Genomic DNA, 21,534 nt, shown 5'->3' with positions numbered 1-21,534 from the left:
TTGGAGGGAGAGTCCTGACAGTTGGGGGATGGGTGAGGGTTTTGCCTCTCAGAGGGGTGGAATGAGGAGGGAAGTCTTGTCTGTCATGAGTGCGATCTTACATGTTAGGAGAGTGGGGTATCAAAGGGTTGGATGGTAGTTTCTGTGCTCTTGAAGAGGGGATGAAGTGTGGGTATTTGGATGATGATAGCAGTAGTGATTTTATATTCCACTCAGGACCCGTCTATTGCAGTGGTCTCCAACTCAAACCTTTTGCGGGGCCACATTTTGGATTTGTAGGTACTTGGAGGGCCGCAGAAAAAAATAGTTAATGTCTTATTAAAGAAATGACAATTTTGCATGAGGTTAAACTCTTTATAGTTTATAAAACTTTCCTTTAACAGTTTTACCTTATGCAAAATTGTATCGTGCAATGGTGCGCCCGCACCTGGAGTACTGTGTCCAGTACTGGTCGCCGTACCTCAAGAAAGACATGGCGGTACTCGAGAGAGTCCAGAGAAGAGCAACTAAGCTAATAAAAGGTATGGGGGACCTCTCATATACTGACAGACTGAAAAAGCTGGGGCTTTTCTCCCTGGAAAAGCGACGACTCAGGGGAGACATGATAGAAACCTTCAAGATCATGAAGGGCATAGAAAAGGTGGATAGGGACAGATTTTTCAAACTAAAGGGAACCACAGGTACAAGGGGGCACTCGGAGAAATTGAAAGGTTTAGAACAAACGCCAGGAAGTTCTTTTTCACCCAGAGGGTGGTGGATACATGGAACGCGCTGCCGGAGGATGTGATAGGCAGAAGTACACTACAGGGCTTCAAAGAAGGTCTGGACAGGTACCTGGAGGACAAACGGATTGAGGGGTACAGATAGGAGTAGAGGTAAGGTTATAGGGACAGGATTAGAGGTAAATTACAAAATTAGTCAGAGACCACTGTTCAGGCAGTAGGCCTGATGGGCCGCCGCGGGAGCGGACCGCTGGGCAGGATGGACTTCTGGTCTGCCCCAGCGGAGGCAATTTCTTATGTTCTTAACTATTTTTTCTGCGGTCCTCCAAGTACTCTATTTTTTCTCCAGCACTCACATTTAAAGATTAATATCTTTTCTTTCTCAAAACTGGCACATTTCTATTACTAAATTGAAAATAAAATAATTTTCCTACCTTTGTTTGGTAATTTCATCAGTCTCTGGTTGCACTTTATTCTTCTGACTGTGCATCCAATGTTTCTTCTCTTCTTTCAGCCTCCTGTATGCTTCCTCTCTTCCAGACCTCATTCCCTCCCCCAACTTTTTCTTTCTTTTTCTATGTCTGTCTTTCTCTGATTCCTTGTCCCATTTTTTGCTTTGTTTCTGGCTCCTTGTCCCCCCCCCCCCACTTCTTTCTTTTTTTCCTTCTGGCTCCCTGCCCCCCCTTCTTTCTTTCTTTCTTCTGGCTCCCTGCCCCCCCCCCCTCTTCTTTCTTTCTTCCTTCCTGCCCTCCCTCATGCCACCGCCGCCGGGGAATAGGCTGCTGCTGGCGTCATCGGGAACAGGCCGAGATCTCCACGGGGCCGACCAACGTCAATTCTAATGTCGGAAAGGACGTTCCGGGCAGCCAGGCAGCGATTGGCTAGCCAGAACATCCTCTCGACGTCAGAATTGAGGTCGGGCGGCGAAAGAAGCAGGGAGCTTAAAGAGCATGGTGCCGGCGGTGAGAAGGGAAGGGAAGCAGTTGGGCACCCCTGCTCTAGACGAGCTGCGAGCCGCACTCTATGAAGAACAGTGAAGGGTGACCAGTTGTGCGGACCGCCCCCCCTTGATACGCCACTGGAGCAGCAGCGTGTCTGGCCGGCTCATTCCATTCAAAGCCACGGGTGGCGGCTCCTTGTGAGATCCGCGCCTGCGTCTGAAGCCTCTCTGATGTTGTGATGTCAGAGAGGCTTCCAATGCAGGAGCGAATAGCGCAAGGAGCCGCCAACCCGCGGCTTTGAACGGAACGAACCGGCCAGACCCGCTGCTGCTCCAAAAGGAAGGGAATGATCCAGTCCAGACCGCAGGCTGCAAAAAAAACTTGGAGAGCCACATGTGGCCTGCGGGCCGCGTGTTTGAGACCGCTGGTCTATTGGATGTCACGTCTTTTCCAAATGTGAGGCTGTTGGTTCAAAATTGTGGAACTCCCTACCTCCAGATTTGTGGAAGGTGCAAAATGAAGGAAATTTTAAGGTGCTTAAAAACATACCCCTCCTCACCCCTTTAAACAAGCTACGCTGTTGAGCAGTGCAAGCTAAATGCCGAACCACCCATTCTGTTCCTAGGGGTGGCTTGGCATTTAGCTCACGCTGCTTGGCAGTGTGGCTTGATAAAAAGGGGGGGGGGGGAGGATACATTTTTACCCAATATTTTGGTGTTCTATGATTTTTTCTGATGTTAGTTGTCAGAAGCTTTTGGATCTGATTTGATTGAAGGGTATTATGGAGATTGTGTGTTAATTATGGTTGTTATGTTGCAATAATGCAGAAAATAAATATTTTAAATAAATAAGGAATAAAGAAACTGTAGCTTGTTTGGGAGAGCTCTTTCTTCCCACATGTAACTTTTTAGAATTGCTGCTCCTGCTGGACATTTTGGCTCTGCCGGCAAATACCCTTGTATTTGCCAGCATCCTTTTAGGATATTTTACAAAAATCTCCATATTTACCAGACAGAGCATCTGATAAAATACCAGGGTGACTGAACATCTTCTGAGCTAGAAGTCTCAATTCCCAAATCAATGTTCTAAGTGAAAAGGGGTTTTATGTATAATTCAAGCAGCAAGTACTTTGATAAATTCTAATTACTTTCTAGAAAATGTTGGAAACTGAGACCCTGCACGCTTATGTCTGTAAGTACTCTGAACTCACACACGTTATATTCAACTTTCAGAAAGCAGACTAAATCACTCTCTGCTGGGAAACCAGGAACATAGTAAAACAGGTGCTGACCCTTCGCTTTCCTTCTGCAGAACTCCTCCTCCGTTATCACCCCCTCTCCTCCCATGTCTCACCACACAATTAAATGTCAGGGGTTTATAGGCTCAACAAGGGCACGTCAAACAAGGTTGCAGACTGTTTAGAAGCATGTGGAAATAAGGCCGCAGTAGTACCTAAGAACCAAGGAGCTGAATTAGGTTGACACTATCTCAGTTCCTTATTTGACATCTAACCTGAACACTAGACTGTAAAGAAAAGCACATTTTACGATTTGATTTTGTAAGAAGGTGCTGAATCCAAAACAAAGAAAGAAGGTAGAACAATTTCCCAGTAGAGTTAAGGAAGGAAGAATCGTTTCAAAATTTTAAGAGAGACATCTAATAGAACATTTTTTTTCCAAGTGGCTCTCCCGAATTGAATAATGGAATGGGGACTGCAATCTGTCTTAATTTGTACTGATTTGTGTTGATTTGGGTTTATTCATTTCATATAACAGTTTTAGGGGATATGTTTTAGAAATATTCATTTCTTTGATGCTCTCAAGCTTTGCCAGTGACGGATCTGTGAAGTGGGCCGGGAATTGTATTAAGACCTGCACTAAAATAGGACCGTTTGCTATCTAGTCGCTTCAGAGACTTTGCTCTCTCTCTTTTTTCTTTTTTAAAATTCTTTATTGATTTTTAAACTTACAATAAGTGAAACAGCATATAACGCCATTTCATACTTAAATACATCACTTAATATTCCCATCAAAATTTAATTCAGATTCCATATCCCTCCCTCCCCTATATTCAATTTGTATTCATAAGAAAACCAAAATACCCCCCACCCCCCTTGGACATGCATTTTTAAGGGGGAAAAATGGTATTCATTCATTGCAGTAATTTGTTAATGGCTCCCAAATATCCTGAAATTTCTTAAAATTCCCTTGCTGTATGGCAATTACCCTTTTCATTTTAAATATGTGACATAGCGAGTTCTACCAAAAGCTATAATTCAGACGATCCCAATTTTTCCAATTTCTCATGATATGCTCTATGGCAACCCCTGTCATAATGAGCAATAGCTTGTTATTGTTAGAAGATATTTGGCTCCTAACTCTCATTGATGTACCAAATAGCACCGTATCATATCATAATGCCACTGGATTTTTCAACAAGCTATTTATTTGACCTCAAATTGAATTCCAAAAAACCTATATCAATGGACAATAAAATAACAAATGATCTAATAATGTCCCAGCTTGAAGAAAGTGCCAGTGGACTTTTCTCTCTCTTAAATTTGTTTTATTTTAAAATTTTTAAATCTTCTTTCATTATTTCTATTTCTTTGATTTTTGATCTTGGAAATGTATTATATGTTCTTAATACATATTTTTAGTTGATCAGGTACTTTAACTACATTGCGAGCCTTCGGGACAGATAGGGTAGTTTTTCTCAAGTACCTAATTTCATTTCAGTTTGAAACTTTGTAAACCGCTTAGGTCAGTAAAATGCAGGAGCAGTAGATCAAATCTTAAATAAACAAACAGCTGGTGTGCTCCTTTGCAGGAGCTTAAAAAAGTCTTTTGTGGTGGTCAGATTCAGCGATGCAGAGCCTTGATGGAGTACTACGCCACTCTCCCTGAGAAAGCGTTTCAGATTCTAGCTGTGGCAGGTTCTCTAGGCTCTCGCAGCTGTTTTACCATCTTCCCATTTTGCAGCGCGCTCGTCTTCAGCTTGGCCATACACCAGGTGACGAGCAATAGGCTAATAGGCTGGCCCATAGTTGAAGTGTTACTGCAGCTGATCCTTCAGCATCTCTCTCCGAGTGAAAGCAGCCACTTTTGAAAGGCTGGTTACATCCATCCATTAATGCTCAACATTTACAACACTAAACATATTTTTCTGTTCCAGACAAGTGCACCCTCCCAGAAGGCTCAGGGCAGGTAACAGTAGAACAAACACAGCTTTAGAGAGTGGGAAGAACCAAAGGGGATACAGAAAACAGAGGGAACCTAGGTACAATATTATCAAGGAGAAATGTACAGATTCCGTAGGCAGTGGATCCAAGTAGAAGGTGAGGCTATGTCATCATGTGCAAAGGGATACTAGATGGGACAAAGGGCATACATAGCTTTTTTGGGGTAGACTTGGGCAACATAAGGAGCAAAGTATATTGGAGGCATATAGAGGGGAAGTCAAGCAGTAGTGCAATCTTAAGAACATAAGAATAGCCATACTGGGTCAGACCAATGGTCCATCAAGCCCAGTAGCCCGTTCTCAGGGTGGCCAATCTAGGTCATTAGCTCCTGGCCAAAACCCAAGGTGTAGCAATATTCCATGCTACTGATACAGGGCAAGCAGTGGCTTCCACTGTGTCTTTCTCAATAACAGACTATGAACTTTTCCTCCAGGAACTTGTCCAAACCTTTCTTAAAAACAGCTACGCTATCCGCTCTTACCACATCCTCTGGCAGCACGTTCCACAGCTTAACTATTCTTTGAGTGAAAAAATATTTCCTCCCATTGGTTTTAAAAGTATTTCCCTGTAACTTCATCGAGTGTCCCCTAGTCTTTGTAATTTGTGACGAAGCGAAAAATCGTTCCACTTGTAACAATTCTACTCCACTCAGGATTTTGTAGACTTCAATCATATCTCTCCCCTCATCCATCTCTTTTCCAAGCTGAAGAGCCCTAATCGTTTTAGTCTTTCTTCATACGAGAGGAGTTCCATCCCCTTTACCATCTTGGTTGCTCTTCTTTGAACCTTTTCTAGGGCCACTATATCTTTTTTGAGATAAGGAGTCCAGAATTGAACGCAATACTCCAAATGAGGTCGCACTATGGAGCGATACAGGGGCATTATGACATTCTTAGTCTTAACCATCCCTTTTTTAATAATTCCCAGCATCCTGTTTGCATTATTGACCGCTGCCGCACATTGGGCGGAAGATTTCATCGTATTGTCTAAGCTGTTCATATGTCTCTTCATATAGTTTGAGGACTTCATTGCCCCATTTAGCAAGACACCCTCTATTTTTATACCATCATTTAACATAAACTCCTGGCAATTCCAGGGATACTCTTCAGTTGGTAAGTCTCATTCTCTTCAACTGCCAACTTCAGACTCCGTCCATTCTACCTTGCTGCACCTTATGCTTGGGCTCCATCTGGCAGTGTTCATGGCCCATTTAAAAGTCCACCTCGTTGAAAGTGCTTTTGACTCCTAACTCCTCTCACCTTGGGTTCTGCATCCTCAACCCTTTATGTCATGTATGTCTGTCCAAGTTAGATTGTAAACTCTTCCGAGAAGGGACCGTCTATAAAAGTCAACATGTACAGTGTGGCGTACGCCTTTCAGCGTTATATAAGCGAGTAGTAGTAGTAGGAATCCTTTGTTGCTATTGATGCCTGTTGTACTTCCCACACCGATACTAACAGGCGGACGTGTACAAATGTGTCTGTTTTAATGTGAGACCTTAAGAATGTTGAGCACATTTGATTATAGGATGCCATCTGGTCATGTGATTCTTAAGTTCTCAGCCCAACCAACCAATTTCCTAAAGTCTGAGCGCTATTTGCCACTATGGCTAAAAAGTGTGTTATATTTCGTCAAGTGCCAATTTGCAGAAACGAAATTCTATGTTTTGACATTGTTTCAGATCATTGATTGAACCATATCCGCATCATTCTCAAGTTTTCAAGTTTCAAGTTTATTATAAAATTTGATTAATCACCTATTCCAAATTCTAAGCGATGTACAGATCGATAAAAATTACAGTTAGGGGAAACAAACGTAACTAACAGAAATACTAAATCTACTAAACATTAAAAAACCAACTTATACGAACATAATAAAACACAAGGAAAGGCTAGGAAGGAAATACAATCTGATTATAAAGAAAAACAATTAAGGTTAAAAACAATAGGAAAGAGAAAACTATCAAAAGATATATAGATAAAATGAAGAGTCATAAGCAATTCATTTAGTCATTGAATGCATCTTTAAAAAGAAAACCCTTGAGTTTGCTCTTAAATTTTTCCAGGTTCTTTTCCTCTCTTAAATAAATTGGAAGGGCATTCCTTGTTTGAGGTTGTGCTGAGAACTTTTCGGCACCCCCCCCCCCCCCCTTGTACTTTCTTTTTTAAAGTTTCAATATAATAAAGCGCTTCTGTAAAGAATATTTCCAAATTGCAGTTTCAGTAAGCCTGTGTGACTGCTCTTTTCAAAACAGCAAAGGAAACGGGAACATATTTGGTGAAAAACACTTACGATTAGAGGACCCCTGTTGTTTTCCCGATACTTGTTCTGGAAAAAAATGTAAACAACAGTGGCTGCCAGAGAATACAGGAAAGCAAAGACTGCAATGGTGACGAAGAATTCAGCAGAAGAGGAGAAGTCCCCTATGAGGGAGAGGGTCTCTTGTTTGCCTTCGCAGGTAGGAACATTGAAGTTCACCCGATGTAACCTAAAAGCCCAAACACATTCAATTAGATTTTTTTGTCAGAGGAAAGGTTTCACTTAACTAGATACTTGATTTTCTAATGCAGCATTCCTAATGACCAAGGTACAATGGATTATTGTCACCAAATACATTTTTTGGGCGATTTTAGATCGATTTTTCAACATGCAAAATCTATTTTACATGCAGAAAAGGGATCTTAGAATATAAAATTTAAAGCACATATGTTGCTTTTATATAGCATATATATCTTTTGTCTTACAGAAAGTGAAGGCTTAAATATCACAATTCTGCTAAAACACTCCAATCATATAATAATAAATAATTTTTAAAAAACCTTGTACCTTAATACTAGTTTGAAAACAAGTTTTTAATGAAATTTATTATATGGCTGGAGTGTACAACACTTCCCATGGTTCACGTGTGATCTTTACTTCAATTAGCTACTGGTTGTTCTGAAGCCTACATTTGAAGTATAGATCACACGTGAGTCGTAGGAAGTGTTGTAGAAAATTTTTGCACTTGCTTTAAAAAAAATTTTTTTGCACTTGCTTTAAAATTTTTTTTCATTTTTGAATATTATATTCAGATAGGTAGCACTGATATTAGCCATTTGAATGAAAGTTTTTTAAAGCCAATGATGCGGTTGGTGGCAAGTAGGGCTCACCTTGAACCTGAGGCTTTTTCTTTCATTCTGATTGGCGAACTTAGTGACAGATCCAGTGGGGTGTTGTTTTTAGATACAGATTGATATATTCCCCCATTCCTCGTATTTTGAACTATTTGAAAGCATCTTCATGTCATTCTTTAAGGAGAGAGGGAAGAATCAGAGTATGAATGGCCACAACCACTGACCGCAAGCTTTGCTTTGAAGAATGCTGGTGTAGAAGGATTGAGATTGAAATAGACACTAGAAAATGACATGGGATTATTTCCCGCGGTTATCCGCAGGGACGGGAACGGTGATGAATTTTGTCACCGTATCATTCTCTAAGCAGTATCCCTTCCACAACTACTGTGTTTGCCAATGCACATTTAAATGATGACAAACCCCTCTAAAATCACTTCCATGATACGCTAATCACAAAAGATATCAGCATTATAATCATTATCCCTCCTTTTTTATGAACGCAGAGCACGGAGTTTAGCACGGGCAGCAGCGGTAACTGCTCTGACGCTCATAGGCAGTACAGTTACTGCCAGTGTGAAAACTCGCACTGTGCGTTCATAAAAGAGGGGATTATTATTTATACCATGCCAAAACTGACAAAGATTTTTTTGGGGACGGGAGAATGCTGAATCTGATTTGGCAATCATTATTAATCTGTACCGATCTGGTGGAAGGAATATAGCCCTCAAATGCTGGTCAGAAATGTTTCAAGACAGGCCAAAAACTGTGTTATCTTACAGCTTGTTAGTTGGACTATTTCTACAGAAATTAACCTCAGAGTGCCGATGAATTAGGCGCTCATTCAGCCACTAGTAATGTCTGGTATTATTCAGCGATAATATTTCAGCCTGGCTGATGGTAACATTCCAATTAGCCTTCACAGCGGCAATCTGATTGACACAACAGAAAGAAGAAATTATGGCAGGTCTCTTGTTTTTGAGGAGCACACTGTTTTGAGTTTTAGTAGAAAGAATTTTGTTAAACTGAATGCAGCAAGATGAACACCATGGTTTGTCCTCCTGAACTGAAACCAACATAACTTTGCATACAGTGAGAATGCAAAGGAAGTATTTTATTCATTCATGTTATGCGGTTTTCTTTTCAAATTGCATTTTCTCCAGTTTTTTGCCTATTCTAGAAAGCAGGACCCAGTGTATTTGGGACTCTGAAAACCTGAATCTCAGACAAACTTAAGACATTATGAGCTAAATTCTATATATGGAGCAAAATAAAGCACTCTTCATCCGGTGCTTAGTTAGGCGTGATTTATAGAATAGTGTTTACACCTGGAAACTGTGACTAAATTTAGACATGGTCTTTTGCACAAGGAAAATGTACTGTAAATGCTTGCACTTATACAGTATATTGGCATGAATGCCATCTGCTATAATAAAACCCTTAGCGCGCACTTTAATTTTCGTGGCTCCGTGCCTCCATGGTGCCATGCCCCCGCATATGCATTAGAAAGAGCCTGTGTCAGTGTCTGCACGGCGGTTTCCCCAGCAGCGGTTGTGTTGGTTTCCCCAGCGATGGCTCTGTTTTGTGTGTGGCGGTTTCCCCTGCTGAAAAAAGAGCCTGCGCCGACAGAAGGAGCATGCAGTGGTTGCGGTTTATGAAATAAGGAGCCTGCGGCGGTGGAGGTTTTTGCACAGCGGATTCCCCAGCTGAGAAAAGAAGCCTACAGCGGGCCATGACCCAGCTGCCTCAAAAAACAAGCAACACTTCTCAGATAAGCCTGCTTGGGGAAGGGAGCTATTTTGCTTTGTTTTGGGGAAAGGGTGTGTGCTGGGGGAGCTGTGAACTATCTTGGTAAAGGGTAGGTGTGCTGGGAGCAATCTTGCTTTACTTTGGGGGGAGGGGTTTTATTTGTTGGGAACAGGGAACGATCTTGCTTTGCTTTAGGGGGAGGAGTGTGATTGGTTGGAACAAGTAGCGATCTTGGACAGGGGGAGCAGGAAAGGGAGAAGGGGTACTATTGGACAGGGGGGAGGTAAAAGGAAGGGAGAAGGGTTACTGCTGGACAGGGGGAGCAGGGAAGGGGGGGGAGAAACAGAAAGAAAGAAAAAGACAGACAGCGGGCAGGAAGAAAGAAAAAAAGAAAAATGTCTACAGAGTCTTGGAGGACCACCGCGCATGTGTGGATGTTGGTGCAATGACATCATGCACATGCATGTGATGTCATCAAGTTGATGTCCACGCACGCACTGAGGCCCTCCAGATGCGGCCCCGAACTCGGGGCCTTCCAAAACCCGGACTGCTGGGTTTTGGAAATCCTTCTGGACACCTGGACAATTCTCTAAAAAGAGAACATGTCTAGGTTTTCCCGGACATCTGGTAACTCTAAGAAGAGATATGAGAAAAGACTTGATGACCTGAACATTTATATGCTAGAGGACAAGAGGAGCAAGGGAGATATGATACATTGAAAGATATTAATAAACTTTTCTTTAGGACCAGAAAACTATAGAACTAGAACCTGAAATAAAGCTGAAAGAAGAAAAATTTTAAAGCCACATCAGGAAATATATTTTTCACCGAAGGATGGTGGATTCTTGGAATGCCCTCATCACTCCCCTCCCCCTTCCTGGCTCACACTCTGATCTATGAACCTCCCCAAAGGATACAACCTCATCTCTGAAGATCCACTCCCCGCCTTGGTGGTCTCAACCCTGCCTTCCCAAAGTCACATCCTCTCCCACCCTCAAACCCCCACCCCCTGGGACTCAGTTGAATACTATTGACATTGCAGCGGTCCAGGGCAGGAGTGACCACCTCTCTTCCTATCCAGACCTCAGTTGGATCCAATACGGTCACTATGACCCCTAGCAATAGCCTTGCATATAGAATAGCTGGTTTTAAGAAAGGTTTGGACAAGTTCCTGGAGGAAAAGTCCATAGACTATTGTTGAGAAAAACATGGGGGAAACCACTGCTTTCCCTGGATCGGTAGCATGAAATGTTGCTACTCTTTGGGGATTCTGCATGGAATATTGCTACTCCTTGGGTTTTGGCCAGGTACTAGTGACCTTGATTGGCCACCATGAGAATGGGCTACTGGGCTTGATGGACCATTGGTCTGACCCAGTAAGGCTATTCTTATGTTCTTATCTCTAGGGGGCATCCTACGTAACTGACTGACCGCAAAGAACAGATTCAATAACGTGTATTATTTTTGTGAGGTTTGCAATCTGATGAACTTGCCATGAGTCTGTAGGTTTATAAAAAGTCATTTTACAATCCGGTGCAGAAATTTTGAATAAGTGAATGTGCAATGAAGTTTGATCAGGTTTTTCAGGATTGCATTGAATCAATGCAGATTCTCAAAATTTGGCAAGTTTGTGAGGCGTCTGACCTGATTAGCCCCCAAGCTGCTGGTGAAATTTCAAACAAATCTATCTAACGAAAAAAAAAAATCAAAATTCTTTCAAACCTGAATCAGTTTGTAATTTGTCTAGTTTAAATTTGATTTGGGCTTTCTCTTTATGTAGTATTACATAAAATTACAAGTTCCGCAGTATTCGAATACTGCTTAAACTTTGAGCCAAAACTAAAGAAAATTGACCCCAAAGTATCTACAGAGAAAAAAATCCAGAAGAGACCAAAAAGACTCTGTGGAATAACAATGTTCCTGAAATGGACTTTATTGAAAAAATCAAAGTTCCAAAAATACAATAAAATCATCCACATAAAAACCTAAAGGACCTAATTCGCTGAGAGCGCAGAACCCAACATGGTCCGTGTTTTGACAAAAAATCTTCTTCAGAGGTCCTTGAGGGTCCTATGGTGGTAACCCTGAAGAAGACTTTTTGTCGAAACGTGGACAGTGTTGGGTCCTGCGCTCTCAGCGGATTAGGTTCTTAGGTTTTTATGTGGATGATTTTATTGTATTTTTGGAACTTTGATTTTTTCAATAAAGTCCATTTCAGGAACATCGTCACTCCACAGTGTCTTTTTGATTGCGTAAACTTTGAGACCAGTTCTTGAAACGTGACGCAGACCAAACCTATATCACCAGAAAGAGAAAAATCTTAATCCTTGGCAACGGGACACCTGCTGGTTAGGAATGAGATGAGTTAACAATCTTAATATACTCTTATAATTGAGATATTTTCTGTATTACACTATCTTTTATTCCTTCCAGAATTGTGGTTCACATCAAAGAAATTATAAACCTACCTCTTTACAAAGAAAAATAAAATGAAAGTTCAGTACAAAGAATATTTGCTTTGAAGATTCAGGAATCTCCATAAATTGAAATGTAATTTTAAGACATCATTACATTATTGTGCAGGTTTTCCAATTATTGTGAATTATAAATACAGGTCAAGAAAATGCCTTTTAAGCGTCTTGTCCTTAGCGGCAAGATGCAAAACCTGCCAGGAATATTAAGTTATATTCCATTACGAAAAACTTTTATGCTTAGGAAAAGAAATTCAAAACAAATCTGATCAGGGATTCAGTTCTGAAACTAAAGCCCAATTATGGCTTATAATTTTACAAAAGAACTGAGTTCAATTTCCACCTTGCTTCCTTTTATTACTCCCACCTCACTAGGCAGAAAAATTATTCTGTGGTCCCTGATGGCACACCATAAAGAATTCTTAACAACAATGACAAAAGACTGATAGACAGAATGCAAATTATTCTTCAGTGACAGACCTGCAAAGAAATCTTGAATAATTGAAAAAAGATGATTCCTCCTCCCATCAGCTAAATTTAATAAAATTTTAAAAAAAATCACATAGCTGTGTGATAATTTGACAAAAAAATTAAATGTATTAGCAAGACACAGTTTGAAGCCTTGGCTATCACTTTGGGGTCCTTTTACTAAGGTACACGCTAAATGCTAATATGTTCGTTATATTCTATGGATGCGTTAGCGCAGGGGTAGGGAATGCCGATCCTCGAGAGCCGTATTCCAGTCGGGTTTTCAGGATTTCCCCAATGAATGTGCATGAGATCTATTTACATGCACTGTTTTCAATGCATATTCATTGGGGAAATCCTGAAAACCTGACTGGAATACGGCTCTCGAGGATCGGAGTTCCCTACCCCTGCACTAAAATTTAGCGCGCCTTAGTAAAAGAGGGGAGTTTATTATTCACTATTACAAACTTGTATTAATTTAACCATTTCACTACATCAAGCAAAACCACAAAGCTAAAACATGTGCAGTGAACCTAAGGATATATATAAACCCTGAATTACCAGATACAAGTATTGTACATAAATCATAATTATGAGTAATATAATACAGAAGGCCTTGTATTATGTATAGCCTTAGGTTACTGCACATGTTTTTAGCTTTGCGGTTCTGCTTGATGTATGTATATGTTCTATTGGATATTTTGTGGTCTTTTTGGTTTTAACCTTTTAGCTTAATTTATTGATTTTAGTTTTAAAAGTGAAATTGTTATTTTAATATGTTTATTTGTGTGTATTTATTTGACTTAGGGCACCTTTTACAAAGGCGCGTTAGGTCCTTAACGCTTGCAGTAGCGTGCGCTAAATTCCCACGCGCACTAGACCTTAATGCCAGCATTGAGCTGGCGTTAGTTCTAGAAGCGTAGCGTGGGTTTAGCTAAAAACGCTAGCACACCTTAGTAAAAGGAGCCCTTATTTTCTGTATGTGTTGTTATGATTTATTGGACTCTTGATAAAGGCATAATCGCCGAAACACTGTGGGTGTCGCGTCTAGAAGTTTACATTGTGCTGCTGTTTAATAAAGTGCATTCTGGATAGTCCACTGCTGTGCGATCGACATCTTTTCCTCACGACTCTCGTATCTGGATCATTTTTTTCCCGTTGAGCATCACTTTGCATTTATCCATGTTAAATTTCACTGGTGTCAACCATTTTTTGAAATTGGGGACCCTAATGCCAGGTGGTATAGCGAGTAAGCAAAATGAATCCAAGCTGAAACATGTTATGCATCTATCAAAAAAATCATCTGTGTTTCACATAATTGCAGGTGATGCTAAGTAGAATGGATTTTTATACAGAAATGCAATGTCTTTCTGAAAGTGGGTCAGGTCTGCCCTTCACAACCCTCGGCCTTAGTCAATGTAGTCTGTGATTTCTAACTTTGCCTTTTATCTCCTTTTGCCCATCTTCCAGTCATATAAACATTTTAAATGAAACGCTTGCTGGGCGCACAAAGGTTTTCATAATCATAGAAGAAACACTCAGGGTCTGAGTCGCCAGAAAGTAAACTCTGTGAGCATAATACAATGTCCTTATTTTATTTTACATGGGAGTCAGGCTGTTTACTACTCCAGTTCATCAGTGTCAGAGGCAAATAATGAAAAGGTGACCTCTCACGTCAAAATCTCTTCAGATTTCCATTGCATTTATCATCATCTTTTCCTCACTGCTAGCCTGCTAGTATTTTATGTAGAGAAAATGCATATACAGGATGCACGCACACACACCAGTCTATTTCTCTGCTTATAGATCAGTACACGGCTTTTTTGTGCATACTGAAAAAGGTGTGAGCAAAATCCAAAAAAAAAAAAAAAAAAAAGCAAACAAAGCTATGTGTATGGAAAATAATGCTGGGTGGTGGTTCAGGAAAATCTCATGATAGTATACTGAAAACATATAGGGCTCCTTTCACTAAGGTGCTTTAGGGCCCTAACGCGCGGAATTGCACGTGCTAAACTGCTGCACGCTAGACCTTAACGCTAGCATCGAGGTGGCATTATTCTAGAAGTGTACCGCGCAGTGTAACGAGCGGTGATTTTGTGCGTGCGCTAAGAACGCTAGCGCACCTTACTAAAAGGAGCCGATAGATTTATAATAATATATATTAAGGGGAGGTATCGGTGAGTACTAGTGTTGTTCAGACACTTTAAGAATAACAAATCGTGATTTAAATCAGCCTCACTGTCACCTCTAGTCCACATCATTTTGCTCCCCCTGCATAATTGAAACTTCATTGTTCCTCTGGACCACCACCCAGCAAATTGCGACTCATAAAGTGCTTTCAAAGCCTCAAAATGAAAAAAAAACGATGCTTCAAAAGTTGTATAGGAAAAAAAATATTAGTGCTTATCCGAGTCCTGTGTAAGTCAACTGAATATAAGGGTCAAGAAAAATCGGCTGGCCTTCTTTCAGTGGTGAACGACGATGCTTCCGACGACGCCCCCCCGTTTCAAACTCTTCTTCGGGGATTATGTTGTGCCTGAGGAGTTTGGTTATGGAATTTGTATGTTTTTCTCTTTCATTCCTTATTTGTTGTTAGGATGTGTATGGAAGGAACAGAAGCTGGATACTCCAGGCAGTGGCGTAGTAAGCGGGGGAGGGCAGGGCGTGGCACCCCCTCCTGCTCTCCTTCCCGTGTGCGCCGTCACTGCAGGGGATCACGGACTGGAAGTGACCCTGCCTAGCGACAAACAAAAGTTTGGCGCACTTCCCAATAGAGGGAAATCCCTATAGGTATCCCTGTCAGGATGCAAGTACCAAACCCAGTTAAGAAGGCTATTTTCGATTCTAGAACTTTGCAGCGCACGAAGATGGCTGGGTAGAGGATTAGCTCTGTTGTGACAGGCAAATTTTATTAAGATTTTGGCAGTTAAAATTAAAGAAAAGTGAAGGAAAAGAGAGAATTGAAGTAAGAAATGGCTTCGGGTAAAACTAGTAAAAGTAATCCGGTGAATTCAGGAGCAGGAAGTAAAAAAAGAACAAAAATTGATTCGGTATCCCCGACAGCGGTCCCTTTGCCTCAGGAAGAAATTGATAACAGTGATTTGATGAATGAACTTCAGAAAATTAAAGAAATAGTAAGTGATAACGCTAAAAATATAAAAGATGTGAAGAAGGAAATAGAGAGTCTGACAAATAGAATGCAGGCAGTTGACTTCAAAATTGAGCAGTTAGAAAAGCATGCTGAGAAATCTGAGGCAGAGATGCTGGTGTGTAAAAAAGATCACAGAGAAATAGAGGCGTTGAAAAAGGATTTTGAAGACTTATCAAATCGTGAAAGAAGGAATAATTTGCGTCTGATTGGGATACCTGAGGGGATTGAGCAGAATGATCCTATTCAATTTGTGACTAATTTTATCCCAAAGATCTTGCCATTTAAAAGTTCTTTTCCTTTGGAGATAGAAAGAGCACATCGGATACCGATGAAAAGATCAAATAGTCAGAAGGGTCCCCGTCCAATAATCTTTAAGCTGCTAAGACATCAGCAGGTGGTAGAGATTATAAAGCTGGCTAAAACAAACAAGGATCTTAAATGCCAGGATTCTAAGATCTTTATAGTACCTGACTTTGCAAAAGCTACAGCCTACAAAAGAAAACAGCTTTTGGATTTAAGACCTAAACTGAGAGCAATGGGAGCAAGATATGGATTGATATACCCTGCTATTATGAGGGTAACTTATGAGAATAAAACTTATAATTTTGAAGAAGCAGGCAAATTACAGGAATTTCTAGATCAATATAATTTGCCTATGGTTTCATGAAATTATTTAGAAAATGTAATAAATAATATACTTAGATTATTTTTGGTTTATATTTTTGAGTGAAAATTGAAAGATATTTTATAAAGAAGGAAAAAGTGGAAAAAAAATAGAAAAGGAGAAAATATTTTCTAGAAAATTGTTGCAGTTAGGTTTAAGGGGGATCAACATTTCAAACAAGATTTAAAGAAAAGAAATGAAAAATTTTAAAGAGACAATAAGAAAAGAAGAAAAGAAGATTTTGACAAGGTAAGAAGAGGGATGGAGCATATAGGAAGTGAAGAAAATATGAGGAACAATTATAAGATTTGGATGGTTTCTTAATGTGAATTTATAATTTGCATTTGAGCGTGACTGAGATAATATGAGGACACATAAATGCTGCATTGGAGAAATGTGGGAATTTAGAATATAATAAGATGAAAAATACAAAAGACTATTGATGTAAAGAGAAGAAGATGTGAAGATGGACTGATGGAAATGACTTGAGCATTATTTAGATTTACAATTTGCATCTGAAATTGACTGAGATATAAGGATGATGTTGCAAAAATACTTTATTGGAGAAAGATGAAATAGCAATCTGCAAGAAGATGGAATAAGAGACTGAAACAGCAGGATGAAGATGTACAAGTGTTACAGTTCTGCAGAATGGAGAATAGACTGTAATAGATTGAAGATGCAATGAAAATTAATGAGAGTTTTAAAAAAATATGAGGTCTGCTTGGTTGAAATGTTTGATCCTTCTTTTGATGTAAGGTTAAAAAAAAAAAAAAAAAAATGAATATTATAGGATGGAGTGATGTATGTTCCATTGAAGTTGTGAGAAACTTAGGTTAAAAAAATAAAAATAAAATAATAATATTAATCTTGGGGGGGGTATATATTGTAAGAAATGGTTTCCGAAATATTGGGTATATACTTTTATAAATATATTAGAGGTATAGGATGGAAGAATGTTTGGAAATTTGAATGAGAGGGGAAGTATATAATAAAGAATTATAGTAAATATAGGTATTTAGGGTATTGAAGAATGGATTGACTGCAGGATAATTTAGTGTTGGTTGTTTGAAAGATTAGAGAAAGAAAAATGAGTATGTTATTGCCTGTGGGGAGTTTATTTTTGCTCAGTAATATGTGCGTTTCGAAGTTTGCATTTGTGTTAGGGGAGGGGAGGGTGGGGGATGGGAATAGGGGGGATGGGGAAAGAGGGGAGGGAGGGAGACTCATATATTGGTTTAAGGAAAAAGAAAAAATGTATATTTTATGTTTGAGTGGATTATATATGTATTTTATATTTTATTTGTAAAATGGGTTTTAAAATTTTTTCTTTGAATGTAAATGGCCTTAATCACCCTATAAAAAGGAAAAAGGTATTGGAATATATTAAACAACAAAATATAGATATATGTTTCTTGCAAGAGACACATTTGTCTGGAACAGAGTCTATGAAGCTGACAGATAAGTGGATAAAACAATGTTTATTTGCACCAGCGGTAAAAAAGAAGGCAGGAGTAGCAATATTGATTAATAAAAAATGTTCAGCAACATTTAATATGGTAAAGGCAGATCCTCAAGGAAGGTGGGTACTTGTTGACATGAGCATGGGCAGTAATACAATGGCGTTACTAAATATATATGCACCTAATTCGAATCAAAGTGAATTCTTTAAATCTCTACAACAATTAGTTTTACCACTGGCTACTACTAATTTAGTGGTGGCTGGGGATTTCAATGCTGTTATAGATCCAATAATGGATAAAAAGCCTAGTAGAATTATGAAATCAATGGGATTAGAAAATTTGATACAAGCATGTAATTTGAAAGATATATGGCGTATTCTTCATTTTAATGATCGGGAATTTACATTTTGTTCACATGTTCATCAATCGTTTTCAAGAATTGATTATATATTTGTTTCAGATCAGATTGTACAGCAAGTTGTAAAAGCTGACATAGAACCAATAGTAATATCTGATCATGGTGGTGTGTGGATAGAAGTTAACTTATTAGATCAAGATAATTCCAAACCTGTATGGAGGTTTGATAATACTTTGCTTGCTGATTCTAAATTTTGCACTGAATTTCAGATAAAAATGAATGAATATTTCAGACTTAATGACCTAGAGGAAATGTCGATTGGAATATTATGGGATGCTTTCAAAGCAACTATGAGAGGACAAATTATATCATATTCTGCGTATAAAAAGAAACAGATAAGAAAGCAATTTGCAAATTTGGAAAAAGAAATTAAAAATTTGGAATTAAAATTGGTTAATAAATGGGAACAAGAGACATTTCAATTATTGTTAAAAAAAAAATGTGAATATAATGAAATTTCCTCTGGATTAGTAAGGAAAGATATTTTTGCTCAGCAAACGATGTATTATGGTAGTGCAAATAAGGCTGGAAGATTATTGGCAAATTATTTAAAAGCAAAGAAAAGAAAGGAGAAAATAAGCATAATTAAGGATGAATTAGGACATTCTCATTCTCAAATTGGAAATATATTAAAACAATTTTTAAAATATTATAAGTCACTGTATTCTTCTGAGTCTTATTTAGATAAAGAGAAAGATGGGTTGGATTTTTTGAGTTTAGTTAAAGGACCTAAGGTTCCTGATCATATAAAAGGAAGTTTAGATAAACCTATATCATTAAAAGAGTTACAAATGGCATTGAAATCCCTTAGAGTTGGGACCGCTCCAGGTGGAGATGGATTTACAGTGGAGTTTTATAAAGAATTTCAAATTTCCCTTTTACCATATTTATTAAAACTATATCAGGACCAACTGAATAAAGGTTGTATATCAGGCACTATGGCAGAATCTTTAACTATTGTTTTGCCAAAGCCAAATAAAGATCCAACATTGGTGTCAAATTACAGGCCTATATCTTTAATAAATGTAGATGGTAAAATATTAGCTAAGATTTTAGCATTAAGATTGGCTAAAGCTCTTCCGCATATAATTGGAATAAATCAAACTGGATTTGTTGCTCAAAGACACTCTTCAAATAATACTAGACTGGCATTTCAGATGTATTATTTAACAAGACAAATTAATGATCCGGCTTTTTCAGTATCACTAGATGCTGAGAAGGCTTTTGATCGTGTAGAATGGAATTTCATGTATCAAGCTATGGAATGGTTTGGTATTGGATCCGGATTTATACAAATGATTCAAGCACTGTATAGCTCCCCAACTGCTCGTTTATACATAAATAATAATTTTTCAGATGCTTTTAAATTGCAGAGGGGAGTTAGACAGGGTTGTCCATTATCTCCTTTGCTCTTTGATATAGTTCTTGAACCCTTGTTGTTAGCTATTCAACAGGCAAAGGACATAGAGGGTATTCCATGTGCTGGAGTGGAATATAAAGTATCCGCTTATGCAGATGATATATTGCTTCATTTGAGGAATCCGGAAACAACAATTCCATGTCTACTGGAGATAATAGATACATTTGGAAAATTCTCAGGATACAAAATAAATTGGAATAAATCAGAAATTTTACCTTTAAATGTGCATTGTACAAAAGGTATACTTGATTCTTTCCCTTTTATTTGGAAAGAGGATGGTATAAAATACTTAGGTATTTGGTTGAATAAAACACTTGAAGAGACAATGAGAATAAACGAAAAATTTTTATTACAAAAAGTAACAGAGTTATGTGAGCAATGGAATCCTTTACATTTGTCATGGTGGGGAAGAGTTCAAACTGTTAAAATGATGATTTTGCCTGTAGTTTGCTATCAATTGGGAATGATACCAGTGTTTTTTCAGGGGTCTTTTTATAAAAAATTAAATAGTATTCTGGTTAAATTTATTTGGCTGGGTAAAATTGCAAGAGTGGCTCTAGTGTCTTTGCAAAGACCAATTGAGGAGGGTGGGGTAAATTTTCCCAATTTTTATAGGTATCATCAGGCCTATATCATGCGCCAAGGTATGTATTGGGTCCTCCCAGAGCTTTTGGAACAATTACCAGAGTGGTTAAGGGTGGAGAGATCACTTATTTTTCCACTTAGGCTTGATCTTCTGCTTGGTATAAAAGTGCCTAGAATACGTAAAGACAATAGAGTATTAATGGATACTTGGAAAACATTAAGATTTGTAGATAAATTAACTAGTGATTCTATTTTAAAATCGAAACAGCAGACTATTTGGGTAAACTCCAAGATACAAATAGGCGGGTTTAAGATTGTCTGGAAGGATTGGATTAAAGCAGGTATAAGATCCTTAACGGAAGTAATTGATAATGGTAAGCTGCTTGATTTTTCACAATTGCAACATAAATATGGTCTGAATAAAAAACAAAGTTATAAGTGGTTGCAATTGAAGCAGGCTATTCAGGTGGGGTTCCCTGAATGGAAATCTTTAAATGATCATTACAGCTTAGAATTCTTATGTTTCCAGGCAGATTTTCTGGGACACCAGGCCGCAAAGTGGTATAAAATGATATCTAATTATTTGAATAAGAAACCAAAAAATGGATTAAGAGATATTTGGAGCATTGAGATTAAGCATCAAATTAATGCATCTCAATGGCCACGTATTTGGTCTTGGAGAATTAAAGGTACGATGTCGGCATCTATTAGGCAAACATGGTTCTTTTTGTTGCATAGAGCATTCTGGACCCCTACTAAATTACAAAAATTAGATTGCTCTAAGTCTAATAGATGCTGGCATTGTAAAATTGAAATTGGAACTTTAGACCATCTTTTATTTTATTGTCCATGTATTCAGGCATTTTGGATATCAATATGGGATCAAGTTAATATATTGATGGAAAATCATGTAGCATTATCCTACGACACAGTGATTTTTGGAATGTGTATGAGGGCCAAAAGTCAAATATCTGCAGCAAACAACAAATTATTGATGATTCTTACTGGAGTGGGAATTCAACAAATAACGACTAATTGGAAAGACTGTTCTAGATTGAATTGTAGTTTTTGGTGGAACTCAGTTTGTCATTTATATAAGATGGAAAGATTTCTTGCCGTACAGAGGGGATA

At 38.7% G+C, this 21,534-nt stretch overlaps 1 protein-coding gene across 4 annotated transcripts in view; it reads right to left on the bottom strand.

Annotated features, from left to right (window-relative positions):
• Positions 1-21,534, bottom strand: part of SYNPR (synaptoporin) — a 425,318-nt gene that overhangs the window by 24,487 nt on the left and 379,297 nt on the right. For all 4 annotated transcript variants that reach the window (XM_033925907.1, XM_033925910.1, XM_033925906.1 and 1 more), the window contains one exon: positions 7,197-7,392. In XM_033925907.1, the coding sequence (XP_033781798.1) occupies positions 7,197-7,392 (196 nt within the window). The remainder of the gene's footprint in view (positions 1-7,196; positions 7,393-21,534) is intronic.

This window comes from Geotrypetes seraphini, chromosome 17 (genome assembly GCF_902459505.1).
Source record: "Geotrypetes seraphini chromosome 17, aGeoSer1.1, whole genome shotgun sequence".
NCBI classification, from domain to species: domain Eukaryota; kingdom Metazoa; phylum Chordata; class Amphibia; order Gymnophiona; family Dermophiidae; genus Geotrypetes; species Geotrypetes seraphini.
The sequence above is the reverse complement of the archived record's forward strand: the minus strand, read 5'-3'. Positions and strand labels throughout refer to the sequence as shown.